This window comes from Vitis riparia, chromosome 5 (genome assembly GCF_004353265.1).
Source record: "Vitis riparia cultivar Riparia Gloire de Montpellier isolate 1030 chromosome 5, EGFV_Vit.rip_1.0, whole genome shotgun sequence".
NCBI classification, from domain to species: Eukaryota; Viridiplantae; Streptophyta; class Magnoliopsida; order Vitales; family Vitaceae; genus Vitis; species Vitis riparia.
Genome location: NC_048435.1, coordinates 2,187,680 through 2,202,221, shown reverse-complemented (window position 1 = coordinate 2,202,221; position 14,542 = coordinate 2,187,680). Strand labels below are relative to the sequence as shown.

The 14,542-nt window shown below is 35.2% G+C and overlaps 2 protein-coding genes across 5 annotated transcripts; both read left to right on the top strand.

Moving 5' to 3' along the window:
- The first annotated feature begins 1,364 nt into the window (after positions 1-1,364).
- LOC117914406 lies at positions 1,365-4,597 on the top strand. 3 transcript variants are annotated; one of them, XM_034829750.1, is made up of 3 exons: positions 1,365-1,487; positions 1,716-2,065; positions 2,377-4,597. In XM_034829750.1, the coding sequence occupies exons 2-3, from the start codon at positions 1,719-1,721 to the stop codon at positions 4,268-4,270; spliced, it is 2,241 nt and encodes a 746-aa protein (XP_034685641.1). In that variant the 5' UTR covers positions 1,365-1,487; positions 1,716-1,718; the 3' UTR covers positions 4,271-4,597. The 3 variants fall into 3 exon arrangements, with proteins under 3 accessions (XP_034685641.1, XP_034685643.1, XP_034685642.1); XM_034829752.1 differs by lacking the exon at positions 1,365-1,487 and having other exon boundaries at positions 1,970-2,061; XM_034829751.1 differs by lacking the exons at positions 1,365-1,487; positions 1,716-2,065 and adding an exon at positions 2,137-2,243.
- A 2,570-nt stretch (positions 4,598-7,167) lies between these two features.
- LOC117914408 (late embryogenesis abundant protein D-29) lies at positions 7,168-8,435 on the top strand. 2 transcript variants are annotated; one of them, XM_034829754.1, is made up of 3 exons: positions 7,168-7,635; positions 7,753-7,844; positions 7,899-8,435. In XM_034829754.1, exons 1-3 carry the CDS (start codon positions 7,311-7,313, stop codon positions 8,253-8,255), a joined length of 774 nt encoding a protein of 257 aa, XP_034685645.1. In that variant the 5' UTR covers positions 7,168-7,310; the 3' UTR covers positions 8,256-8,435. The 2 variants fall into 2 exon arrangements, with proteins under 2 accessions (XP_034685645.1, XP_034685644.1); XM_034829753.1 differs by having other exon boundaries at positions 7,169-7,635; positions 7,753-8,435.
- Positions 8,436-14,542: the final 6,107 nt, after the last annotated feature.

Genomic DNA, 14,542 nt, shown 5'->3' with positions numbered 1-14,542 from the left:
TTGAGGAGATGTGATCAACCACTACGACTCTATCTTGAATAATAAATTTGGATATTGAAATTATTAATAACATTCGAAAAAACAATTAAATAGTAATTTAGGGTATGTGTGTTTTTTTAATAATGTAAAGAAGTACATAAAATGAACTATTAATATTTAAAACAAAATTATCAACATTAATTAATTAATCTAGCTTATTAATAATTTTTTCTTTGATAATTTTGTGATTAAATAATAATCACATAACCTTTCTAATACTTGGAAAAAAAAAATTACAAATTACGATATCTCTCTAAATCATCTGATGTTCAATTAGTGTCATACAAATTCTAAAATTTTGGATATATGACTTTAGCAATTGTCTTTATTCACAATGAATTTTTTAACGACTTAAAAGGATGCGACTAACCACCATGATTTTAACTCCAACGAAGGATTTTGATATTTTTAATAAAAATATTAATTTAATACTACGACAAGAAATATAATGCATTGAAACTTTAACTAAAATTAGTTATCAAGAATTCATGAAATATCTCTATTTTAGCCTTTTGTTAGATATTAAAACCTACGAGGAAGCCACTTTTTTTTAAAACATTTGATAGCCCTACTTCCCCTCTTTACATCCATTAAGATTATTGTTCAGTTTACTTAAGATCTACTACCAACCGCATCACCAAAATTCAAGTGCAAACCAATTTATATCTTTGTCAACGGGCGGAAGGCAATTATGAATTTAACTCTTCCCATATTTTTACTTAAAAAATAACCTTTTTTATATATATAAATATCCCTTATCATTTCAAGCATTTACTAGTAGGTTTTAAAGAAAATGTTATTTTTACAATAAGATAATAAAAGTATTTTTATCCAAATAAGACAAAAAAAATAATAGAGGGTAAAATTTAAAAAATTGGGCTTTCACGGACCTTTTAATCAATAACCCTTTTTCAAGGCAATAACCTTCATTAAAGTTGAAAATTTTTTTATGGAAATTAAAATAGAATTTTTGGCAGACCAAAAAGTCAAAAAATCAAAAGTAAGTATTATTTTAAATATGATTTTTTTCATAATTAATTAAATAAATAATCCATCCCCAAATCTAAACAAAGCCTATAGCATCATCTTAGGAGATTTTTTTTTTTATTTTATAGTTTTTTTTAGATCACGGATGGCATGATTTTAATTGGAAGCTGACAGGAATCGTCTACATGAACCTTAGAGCACCTGATTAATCAAGTGGGGTCAAATCCTCATCAAGTAGGTTATCGACAGTATCAACGGCTTAGAGACAAGGACATAATTTAACTAAGTTACATCGGGAGAGACTGGATAAGAATCGGAACGCATAACAACAGAGACGGTTGGGTTTGATCTGGTCTGTGCGTGCGTGCGGAAGCACCTCTCGCTCTCCCTATCCCTCCGGCCACCGGCGGACACCGTCGACCACAGAGAGAAGGTCTCTCCCCGGTCTTGGATTTGAAAAGGTATGGCTTTGTTTCTTCTTCCCTCACAAATTAGGGTTCCCGATTTATTTCATTGTCGACCTTCGTAATTTGTTGATATGATTCGATTTTAGAATTCTTTCTTTTTCGATTTGCGAAAAGGTTTAGACTTTAAGATGTTGGAGTGTTGGCGCCGGAGGATTTTTGTAGAATTCGTTTCATATGAATTTGTGTTTTGCGATTTTATTTATACTGGTTTTCATTGGGTAGGGCATGGCCGCAAAGAAAGTTATAGCTATATGTCAGTCAGGAGGAGAGTTTGTGACGAACAAGGATGGTTCATTATCGTATAATGGGGGAGAGGCATATGCAATTGATGTTGATCAGCAAACGCAGTTGAGTGATTTTAAGCTGGAAGTGGCGGAAATGTTTAATTGTAGTATTGATACCATGTCCATCAAGTACTTCCTTCCTGATAACAAGAAGACGCTCATCACAATCTCTAAAGATAAGGACCTAAAGCGCATGGTGAAATTCCTGGGGGATTCTGTCACGGTTGATATATTCATCATGACAGAGGAAGCTGTTCCTCGGAACCAATCCATCATGCCTGCTAGTAGGTAGTTATTGGTGTGTCCATTTTTAATTTTGTTTAATTCTTCTCAGGCTCATGTTGTTCAGGATGCTTACTTTCAGGGTTCAGTTTGGTGCCCAGTTGCAGTAAGTTGCAATGTGGGCACCAAGGATTGTGCTCACATCATTTTTCAGACTAGAATCCCCTGATTTTTTAGCACAATGGTGAGGTTTCTGTCTGGATCCTGGTGTGATGCACGGTGATTTGGGGAACAAATTGAACTTCAAAACTGTTATTGGGGAGGATGAGTTGCTGTTTGTATGTTGGTTAAAATATTGTGTATGCTTGATCATGCAGGTCAAGCAGGACAACTGTATCTGAAGCAGTGGTTCCTGCAGTTGCCCCTGTGGATGCTGTTGTCGACATGACCCATGCCATCGATAAGGTTGATATGGACATGGCTAATTATACCCATTCAGATAATGCTCCTGTTATTTCCAATGATGACAAGCATCAAAAAGCTGCTCAACAGTGGGAGAACACTATCACTGGCGTAGACCAAAGGTTTAATAGTTTTAATGAATTTCGAGAAGCATTGCATAAATACTCAATTGCACATGGTTTCGCTTACAAATATAAGAAAAATGACAGTCATCGTGTGACTGTAAAATGCAAATCGCAAGGTTGCCCATGGAGGATATATGCATCTAGATTGTCCACAACCCAGTTAATTTGTATTAAGAAAATGCATACAACACACACATGTGAAGGTGCCATTGTGAAAGCTGGGTATCGGGCTACAAGGGGTTGGGTGGGAACTATCATAAAGGAGAAGTTGAAAGTCTCCCCAAATTACAAGCCAAAAGATATTGCAGATGATATCAAACGAGAGTATGGGATTCAACTGAACTATTCACAAGCATGGCGTGCAAAAGAGATTGCTAGGGAGCAGCTTCAGGGCTCATATAAAGAGGCTTATAGTCAATTACCCTTTTTCTGTGAGAAGATAAAGGAGACTAATCCCGGTAGTTTTGCTACATTTGAGACCAAGGAGGATTCAAGCTTCCATCGTCTCTTTATCTCTTTCCATGCTGCAATATCTGGTTTCCAGCAGGGTTGCCGCCCTCTCCTTTTCCTTGATAGCACTCCTTTAAACTCAAAATACCAAGGGATGTTGTTGACTGCAACAGCTGCAGATGGGGATGATGGTGTATTTCCAGTGGCATTTGCCGTAGTTGATGCTGAGACTGATGACAACTGGAGTTGGTTTCTACTGGAACTGAAATCTGCAGTGTCAATAGCTCGACCAATTACCTTTGTTGCAGATTTTCAAAAGGGTTTAAAGAAGTCTTTGGCTGAGATATTTGACAATGGCTACCATAGCTATTGTCTTCGCTATTTAACTGAGAAATTAAACAAAGACTTGAAGGGGCAGTTTTCTCATGAAGCAAGACGTTTCATGATTAATGATTTTTATGCTGCTGCTTATGCTTCCAGACTTGAAACTTTCCAGCGTTGTACAGAAAACATAAAAGGCATTTCACCTGAAGCTTACAATTGGGTCATACAGAGCGAGCCAGACCATTGGTCTAATGCATTCTTTGGAGGAGCAAGGTATAGCCACATGGCATCAAACTTTGGACAACTGTTCTACAATTGGGTATCTGAGGCAAATGACTTGCCCATAACACAGATGGTTGATGTGTTACGAGGTAAGATGATGGAATTGATCTATAAACGTCGGGTGGATTCCAGTCAATGGATAACAAAGCTAACACCATCTAAGGAGGAAAAACTCCTAAAGGATACTTCCACAGCACGATCGCTTCAAGTGTTACTCTCGCATGGTAGCACATTTGAGGTTCGTGGGGAATCTATTGATATTGTTGATATTGATCATTGGGACTGTTCCTGCAAAGATTGGCAGCTCAGTGGGTTGCCTTGCTGCCATGCTATTGCTGTCTTTGAATGGATTGGTAGGAACCCATATGACTATTGCTCAAGATACTTCACAGTTGAGAGTTACCGCTTAACGTATGCAGAATCAATTCACCCTGTTCCAAATGTAGACAGACCAGTGAAGACTGAGTCTACTCAGGTGGGAGTTATTGTGACTCCTCCACCTACTAAACGCCCACCAGGCCGGCCAAAGATGAAGCAGGCTGGATCAATAGAAACAATTAAACGCCAACTCCAATGCAGCAAGTGCAAGGGCCTTGGCCACAATAAGAAGACATGCAAAGATTTCTAGTGCATATTTTAGGATATTGTAAGTGGTATACTCAGCATCGCTCTCCGCCTCATCTTTTTTAGGCAATTTTGGCCAGTGTAGGTTTGTGCTTGGGAGCCTAAGACGCTTCAGATTATCCCCTTTGCTCGTATAAGCTATCCAGTCCAGATGCAAGTAAATGCAACGGTATTTAGTTAGCTCTGCCTTGTAATTTTGCTGTGAAATTTCCTTTTATAGTTGATATATTTGTTAATGAGGTAGCGTGCAGAAGCATGTATGTGCATGTATAAATTTGTCTTGTGCTCACTAATTTACAAGAGCGGAAGTGGTGTTTCATGTTTTTTTTTTTTAGTTTATCACCATTATCATCTGGAATGTGTCCCCTTCATCATAGGAGAAGCCCTTTTCCTGAATTAGGATATCTCCCAGCATGCCCCAAACAAATGAAACATCAAGGTCATCAAGCTCTGTTGCAATGTTTTAATGAATGAGAACTTTCCCCATCCTCTTTCAACCTTACGCATGCGAACCAATTTGGGAGATGTTTCCCCTCTTTACTGACTTATCCATAGTTAATATGGTTTCCTTCATGGTTGTCTGCTTAAAGTATCCACTTCTGTAAGTTCTTGATAACCCCAATTTCCTTGGAAATTGTTTGTCTTCACCCTGAGAAAAGTCCCGTACAAGAATTAACCAAGAACTCCTCTTCTGGAAACCTCCCACGGTTCCCCTAATGAAAACCCTCCTTCCCTCAAACCCCATAAATCTTTTCCAAGAAAGCTGTCATCATTGCTAGCTCCTGATCTTGAAAAATTCCTCATAGGCTGGAAAATGCCAACTGTCATCCCTCGTCGTTGCACCTTACGCAACTTGCCATCAATGGATCCTAGTCCTTCTATCTCATTCTCAATGTCCACCCCTTCCACTCCACAGAATTTTCCAGAAAAATGTATCTTTAGACCATTTTCTCTTTCAATAGTCACATGTTAGAATTTCCCTTGTTCCTTAAATACCATCCATAATCTCACACCATGAAAATTCACATTCTCCTAGTGGACCAACTGTCAAGTCTTTTCTTCGTACATGTCTCGGCCACTATCTGTCTCCATAGGCTGATCCTTTCTCAACAGTGAGCCTTCACGGCCATTTTCCTGACAAGACCCAGTAGACAAACCCAACATCTTGATTTCCAACTAACCTGCGGTCCTGCACTTAATGGGGAATGACTAAACCATATTTTCTTCCTCCCCAAGCACTCCCTCCCTCACCAAGGATGAATGGTGAAAAAACTACATGAAATATGCAGGGATGTTCAATGTTGTATCTTTAGAGGGAGTTTGTCTCATTCTTTGTATAAAACATCAGAAGGAAAATAAAATGAGAGTTAGTTTCCTCTTGTATAAGTCATTGCTTTTTCCAACTGCTAATCTCCTCTCAGGTTTCCTCCCCACCAAATTCTTAATCTCCTTAGCTTTGGACAAGGATCAGAACTGCATGCCAAGATAGAAAGAGGGGAAGCCCCCCACCCTACTTTTCAAAATCTCAGTCAAACCTCTTGTTACCTTCATCTCCTATTGTTTAGGGATTCAACATGTTCAGTTTGGTTTTGCATTCACTTTTTCTACTCATAATATGGTTGGAAGAAGTTATGTGGACTCTGCTAAGGTAATGACCAATGCTTATTTGAACTTCCTCCAAGCAGATGGATAAATTTGGAGTTTAGTTTCATAATAGGAGAAGATACTCTGGTTGTGGCAATGCCTACAGGTAGATGCTATACTTGAATATTGTCTTGAGAAGCTGTGGTATCTTTTCCCTGTTCTCTGCTTTACGGCAAGCAAGACTGGTTGTTGAATATCTCAGGCTTGTTGAAGGGGAGAATTTTTTACAACCAACAAGTTTGAAATAGTTGCAAGGCATCTGTTTAGGGTGGAAACCATTTTGACAAACCTTTTGAACTGATCTAACATTTGAGAGTATACATGAGAGCTGAAATATTGAGTAAGATGATTATATAAAAGTTAAATTCCACAAAACCGTAATTAATGAACTAAGCATACTTGGGAAACACAATTATGTATGCCTCTTATTTCTCACAATTTCTTTAATTCATTGTCCAGTCTTTTGTTTCTGATCATCAAAGTCAATCAACAGCCCGGAAACTGGATCCAATGAAGACTTCTATTACCAGTCTGTCTTTCAGCAACCCCTAAATTTTCTAGCTGCTGCCTGCTGGCTTACTGCTGGGCAGTGTACAATTTATTCTTATTACTATGATGTACTTGAATATGAAGTCCATGAGCTGCAAAGAACTCCCAAATGTAATGAGTGCAATTTATTCTTATTACTATGATTATTAATTCAATGTAACAGTTTTAAATGAAATTTGGTACCCACTTTCTGTTGAATATATTGCCTTTTTTTTTTTTTGCTAAGGTTGTATTATGGCTGTTACTTGTTACCCAAACTTTCAACCATCAACGAGGGCAGTGGATATCAAAAAGACTGGCCTATGGTCGACTGACACCAATTGTACCCAACGCATACAGATTTGTCCTTTTGCTCCTGATGCTCATTAAATCAGTGTGTTAAAATGATTCACCTGAGGAGCGGCGGAGCAGAGTGCAGTTTTGGTGAAGGTGAATTAATTAAGAATATTGGTATGTAAATTACGAACTTCAATAGATTGGGTTGGGTTGGTGCATGAGTGTGGACGTGACACGTGCCACATCAGTCAAACACCAAAGCATGCGTGGCATTACTACGAAGTTGACACTTTGGACATCCTAAGAAGACACATGGCCACCTCATGTATCCACTACCTTCCTACAGTCGCCACGTCGCCTGACACCTGCCATTTTCTTCCGAATCTTCCCACTCTCTCTTTGTCTCTATATATATATATACATACAAACACATGTCTGTGTGCATTGCTTCAAACAGCTGGGAACATCATTCCTGGACTGCGTGGTTACTTCTTGTTTGCTGTGATAGTTTGAAGGAAAGAATCCTTCTCTCTTGATATAGTTTTGATCCGAGGAGCTCATATTATTGGATTTTCATGGCTTCCTTCAGCTCACGGAAACCTTGTGGGTCCTCCTCCAGATGGGTGATGGCCCTTGTTCTGGTGGTGATGGCTGTAGTGGTGCTTACCAAGGGCTGCAGTTGCTCCTATGTTACAGAGGAGGTCAAGGGCCAGGTGGAGAAGGATCAGGAGAAGGCGGCAGAGGCAGAGGAGGAGGCCAAAGAAGCCTCAGAGTCGTGGACGGAGTGGGCTAAAGACAAAATCTCACAAAACTTGCGACTCAAGCAAGAAAAGCAAGCTTCTGATTCCGCAACAGAGACTGCCGACAAAAGCCAAGACACTGCTGAGGAAGCCGCTTCTGGTTAGTAATACTAGTATATCATACAATTCATTGACTTGCTTTCTAATGGATTATGCCCTGCATTGTATCCAATAAAATTGATTATAATTGCAGTTAAGTTAATTGGTGGTTATGCAGGAGCTGGGCAATACAGTGCAGAGAAGGCAGATGAGGTGAAGAAGGTATTGAAAGAGAAGACCGAAGAGACCAAGGGAGCAGCCTCCCAGAAGGCGTGTGAAGCAAAGGAGAAGGCTGCAGGGGCCAAGGAAACTGCCTCCCAGAAGGCGTGTGAAGCAAAGGAGAAGGCTGCAGAGGCCAAGGAAACTGCCTCCCAGAAAGTGGGCGAAGCAAAGGAGAAGGCGGGTGGCGTGACAGAGAAGGCGGCAGAGGCAAAAGAGAAGGCGGCTCAGAAGGCGGAGGAGGCAAAGGAGAAGGCGTATCACAAGACAGAAGAAGCCAAGGAAGCAGCCAAGGAGAAGGGAGCAAAGGCCGAGGAGAGTGTGAGCTGGGCTAAGGAGAAAGCGAAGGAGAGTTTCGATGCAGGCAAAGCCAAAGCAGGGGAGACGCTGGAGAAAGCCAAGGAGAGAATTGAAGCTGCTAAAGAAAATATAGGAGGGCGAGGTGGAGACGAGGAGCTTTGAACTGTCTGCCTCTTTATCATTCTGCATCTCTCTCACCCACCCCCGGCGGGTTCCTATCCTTATCCTTATCGCAAATGAGTATTGTCAATGCTTTGGTTTAAACATATCAGAATTTTCTTCACTTTGCTTCCTTCAAGTATTGGTTCCTTAATTTAATATATACTTTTTTATTACCTTTAATTCAACCCTTCTCTCTCTCTTTAAAAGCTTTCTTAGAGATTCCATTACTTTTTTGTATGTCGGAAAACAAACATCCTTATGCTCCTCTACCTCTGCTTAATATCTTATTAAAATATTATCGTATTCATTTTTATGTTGAATTTAAATATTTAATAATTTATTAAAAATAATATAATATAATTATGATATATAATGATTTTTTTGTTAATAAATATGTTTTCAAATTTTATATCATTTTTATTTTTATTTTTTTTCCAATTTTATTTTTATCTAATATTTATTTTATTTAAACCTAAAATTATTGAGAATGGAGGAAGAAAGAATGCAACAACCGATTCTTCCCTTAACTGGTTAAGTGGAATTTTTATTTCAAATTTAAAATGAATAGCCAAGATATAATCTTAAACATCCAATGGCTTGAAAAACTTTTTCGGTAGGTACCGAAGAAGTACCTAGAATTTTCCAGATCTTAATATCTATTTTATGCTCTTGTTCTTTTTTTGACTTTTTATATCATTTACTGCATTAGCTTTTAAAATATTATCTAGTTTGATGTAAAATAAAGCTTTTAATCCTATTCTTCTTTCAACAAACTTTCTTCTTTCTTTCTACAAGCTTCCTAATATTTCAGCCACCAAGTCAAATCCACTAATCCCCTAGACCCAGGGAAACACCTGGAAGATCACTCTTCATAGAACCAAGGAAATCACCCTCCACAAGGAGACTGTCTTCCCAAGAACCTGGGAGACCACCCTTCACAGGGAGTCACATAAACCCGACTATTCTATCGAATACTATACATTCTATTTTCTTACCATCTTAAGGGGACATATGTTATCCTTAATTTAAATATTGATATTTATCTATTTATTATATATATTAGTTTGAATTAAAATATAATACAAAATTTGAATTAGAATAAGAGATAGAATTTGAATTATGGTAGAACTCAAATATATTTACATATAAATTTCTATCATCATTAATGAGAATGCTGTCATATTTTCTTTTTCCATAACAAGTTTTTAATTTAAAATTGAAGCAGGCCCAATCCATGGCCCAATGGAATATGAAAGGTAAGACTAGTATGGGCCTTGTACCACTGGATCCATCTCAAGCCCATGCTCCTCCATACGTGGAATAGGCCCAAGGGGTTTTTAAATTTCAATTCATTCATTGGCAGATGTCATGTCAAACCTAACCGTCGATAACAACTTGGAAATGATATGGAGTTGTGGACTCTTAAATTAAATATAAATGTTTCTGAAGAATGATTGAATTTAAAAGGACTTTTGGTAATTAAGACATAAAAAATAGGACTTTAAGACTCAAAATGATAAAAGCTTTGACTTATGATTAAGTATTGTGATAATCACCTTTAGCACAATTACCGACTTGGCAAATTGGAAAACCAACTTGGGGGATGTCCAACGTGGCAGCCATTAGTAGCACAACTGAAGAAAACTATTGGGGTTATGCATAGAGATTAAATGCAACCAATAGAGATCAAATGTAACAAAATTTACGATATGTTTAGAAATTATTTTTGAGAATTTTATTATCTGAAACGAAAAATTTAGAAAATATGTTTGACAAATAAAAATTATTTTTTGTTTCGAGTTCTTAATAATAGAAAGTATAATATTTTTAGAAAACATTTTTTTAGTTGTTTTCTTGTTTTTTAAAATTTGTTTTAAGGAATGATTAAAAGTAAAATATATGATAAAAATATTTTAAGTTTTCAACCAAGATTTTGTTTTACAAAAATTAAAAAACCTTATTATTTTTAATAATTTGTAATTAAAAAAGTTTTTATTTAAATATATTTTTATTTTTGAAATCAAAATCTTTTAAATATTTTTTAATGTAAATTACAAGAATTTTTATACCTTCTATAAAAGCTACTACTATTATTTTTATTTTAAAAACATAAAGTATATTTATTTGACTGTGTTTTCATTCGAATTTGGTAATAATAATTTTACAAAAAATGTCGTAGAGTTTTGGACTCGTGAAATTAAATATAAATTCTTTTGAAGTATGATTAAATTTTAAAAAGACTTGGGCAATTAAGGTATAAAATATATAGGACTTATTGACTTAAGAGACAAAATGATAAAACGTTTGACTTAGGATTATATGATTAGCTATTGTTGTAACAACCTTCGGCAGAGTACCGACTTGACAAACAGGAAAACCAACTTGGCTTGGCCACCAATATACAAGAGACTTGAAGGGAAGAACATCCAATTGATTTCAACACAGGCATAAAAGCCACGCTGAATTGAGTGGACCGAATCATTTTCAACGACAAAGGAGATAACTCTCTGTCGTGAATGCGAAATTTCTTCACAAACTCAAGTCCATCACAATCCAACGTCAATGTTTTCACCCAAGAGATTTGAACCCGAGACGATCCTCGAAATGGGATGATACTGGAAAGAATTTTTACTCAAACATTAATTGGTCGTGTATTAGCAGATCACAAATATTCACTTGTAGCACACCAGATCTCAATGGATTGGCGTGATTTTTCTACCGCGTGTACATTCCCATAATGATGGTGTTTTTCTTCTTGAGGACCCCTTTCTTTCTTGGGTAGATATCCCCAGAATCTTAATCTTATAAATATGGGACTTTGGGAACGCTAACTAATACCTTATCTTTTAAAATTGACTTATTATTCTTATTTTTATAAATAATTGGGGGAATCCTATGAATTTCCAGATTGGGATGTACGGCGTTAAAATAGAAATCGCGCAACACCCTTCTGGTAAGACCCGCTCTGATCTCGGGCAGTGGCTTGGTTAAGGGAACCCACCGGAGCCGTAGCGAAAGCGAGTCTTCATAGGGCAATTGTCACTGCTTATGAACCCAAACCTGGGTGATCTATCATATTGGAAGATCAATCGACCAAAATAACCATGAGCAATCGAAGAAAAATTTGAATATTAGTTTTGTTCTATTTTAGTGTTAAGTGGATCAATCAAGTAGCCGAACTCTAAAGAAAAGAGTTAGCATGATTCGGGCCTAAAAAGCACTGCTTTCAAGAGTTTTTATTCACTAACTGTTAGAGAGGCCAAATCTCTCCGAAACTGGAGATAATGGCCTCAGAAGAGGATGAGGGGACATCTTCAGCAACCTGATTCAACAACAGCGATCAAAAGAACAGGGTGATGGGCATCACATTAAGGGCAACACCTTTATCCACAAGCACTCTTGAAATTGGGCAACCGTCCATGTGCACAGTGATAAAAAATTAGAAGTATATTGATTTTTCCCCAATAACCGAATACTTTTGTCTGTAAATACTGCATATTTACAATCTACATATAGTTATTTTATATTTTTATATAAAACTTGTATCCAACGATATTATTGTTAACCAAACTTTCATAAATTTTATGCGGAAATAATTATTTTTGAAAACAATTTTGGATACATAAAACAAATAAATGGAAATACTAAAATAATGATCATATTCTTACCTTGATCCATGAAGTGAGATTGAGTCATCTTGTGAATTGTATTGTCAAGGTTTTCAATTCACTACTCTCATATAGTGGATGAGTCACTTGTGTGGTGTATGTTGTTAAAAAATAAACAACAAGAAAGAAAAAAGACATAAGAATGAGAGTGTGACTCGGGACCTCAATTTATAATAAGTTGTATATCTCTTAGTCTTCCTATCAAATACTATATGAGAGTTATACTCATTATTTAAACCCATTATGTACAAATTAATGGGTAATGGTGAGTTATGAACTTGAATGCATCTATATAATTGCATAGGTTATACCTTTCCATTTTCTTCCATTACTCGTAAACATAATGTACAAATAAATTTCACAAAGATGAGGTTACAAAAATTGTAACACCACATTCATATGAGTTAATTTTTCTAACTCCCCATTTGTAATTTGAGTCTTCCATACATAAGACTCTTGGATGCCCAATCAATTGATTCACCTACTTATCAATTGATACCCTTAAATAATATTCATATAAATATAATTATATATGGTCACACATTATAGGAAAAAAACTAACAATTATCACTTCGAGTTGTTTACAAGGTTAGAGACAAATATTTCTTATGAGACTAAACAAACTCTCACATCAAATCAGAGATCGGTTCTAATACCATTTTGTAATTGTCTGCACTCAATCATGTAAATATTGTCTACTTTAAATCCAATACAACCCTTACAATTTTTGAACACATCTATTTATATAATGTAAGAAACTTTCTTCTCCTATCCAATATGGTATATCACAAAAGTATAATATTTTGTATATAAATATAAATTTGTTTTTTAACTTTATAAATCATCTTCAAAATTTTGAAATAATCAATTTTTTTAAATCATTATTATTTTTATGTAATTTTATAAAAATTCTTATATCTTGTATAGAAATGAATACTATTTTTTAATTTTAAAAACAATTGTACATCTTTCAAATTCATCATAATTTCCCTTTCTATTATTAAAATCTTTCTTATCTAGTAATTGTGAGAGAAAAAACTTCTAAGTAGGTGGAGATTTTGAAGGAATCGTGAGTGTTCATTGAAACTTATAAATCTAATCATAAAACTTGAAGATTTGGATTTGAAGTCTCAACAGTGGAACTTCACTCGATTAGAAACATAAGAAAAGCGGACATATGTGAATTGTTGAACCACCATAAAAGATTTTGCATATTTCTTTTCTCAATCTCTTTAATTTATGGTTGTCTAACTTCTCATTTTCTTATCTTACTATTAATTTAGATAATGGAACTTTCATTTGGCTAAGAACATGAAAAAGATGACATAAGCGAATTGTTGAACCACTATAAAAAATTTTGTAAATTTCTTTTCTCAATCTCATTTGCCTAACTTCTTGTTTTCTCATCTTGCTATTAATTTATTGTTTTTGAAAAAAAATTTAACACTCGAATCACCCCATCTTGGGTGATTTATTTAACCAAATTAGCCATTTTTCATGATCTATAATATTTAATTGTTAAACATTAAAAAAGTAATGAAAAATTAAATGATACAATATATTAAACATGATTTATGATAATATTTAAAGATGATAATTAAATTAAAAAAAAAATCTTATAAAATAATTTTAAAATAAAACCTTAAATTCATAATAAAATTTAAAGGGGATGGTATAAATTTAACATTTATTTCTTCTTAAATTTGGTTTTTGATTTTGTCTCCTAGAAGTTGACAAAGTTCTTTTAATGAATTATAGTGGGAAAATGAGTGAATGAGGTTTACTTTAAAGCATTGTATTATTAAGATATTAATTATCAAAATATTATAAAACCCTAGGTTATGTTTGGTTCGGAAGATTTTAAGGAAAAATATAAAGAAAAAATAAAATAAAATAAAAACATATTTAAAACTATATGACAAATGATTTCACTTAGAATCTGGCCATTTTTTTATTTTAAGGTCTATCTACAAAGTGTACTTTTTTTTAATAAGCATCGAAAAGACATTACTAATATTTTATATATTAAAAAAATATTTTTCTAATTTTTATATTAAGATGGTGTTTATTTTTTGGCTAAATAAAAAAAGTCAAAAAATTTGGTTTTTTTATTAAGTTAAAAATAACTTGTTGATATCTGTTAGCCCAAGGGTTCTCCTAATCAAGTTTTGATGATAACAAACCATGGTTAAGTGATTAATTGTTTTAAACTATTAAGAATCTTAGGCTTAATCTCAAAAATTCATCAAGGACCAAACGAATACGGGATCGAGATCATTTGGAAGACTTGTGATCATAGGAAATGAATGTAAGATGATAGCATGAGTGCACTTAGGATGTTCATACATTTTCATGCATCTTAGAAAACTCGGTTAATTCTCTAAAACTTGATTTTCTTTAAAAACCCGAGTTTTATCAAATATACCTTAGGCAAATTGATTCAAAATTGACATATTAACTCACCTAAAGACTTTGCCTAAGTATTGGAAAAGAAAGAAATAAAAAAGAATAGGTTTTCGGGGCCAAAAGGCTCAACCGGTCGTGGCTATGGCCAACCGGCTCAACCGGTTGGGGAACCGGTCGACCGGTTGCCCTTGTCCGGTCGAGGTCCGATCGAGG

Excerpts from the sequence above, each read along its gene's own strand:
- LOC117914406 (XM_034829750.1), top strand. The coding sequence starts at position 1,719 with ATGGCCGCAAAGAAAGTTATAGCTATATGTCAGTCAGGAGGAGAGTTT. Across the intron at positions 2,066-2,376 it reads TCCATCATGCCTGCTAGTAG|GTCAAGCAGGACAACTGTAT; the intron begins GTAGTTATTGGT and ends TTGATCATGCAG.
- LOC117914408 (XM_034829753.1), top strand. The coding sequence starts at position 7,311 with ATGGCTTCCTTCAGCTCACGGAAACCTTGTGGGTCCTCCTCCAGATGG. Across the intron at positions 7,636-7,752 it reads TGCTGAGGAAGCCGCTTCTG|GAGCTGGGCAATACAGTGCA; the intron begins GTTAGTAATACT and ends GTGGTTATGCAG.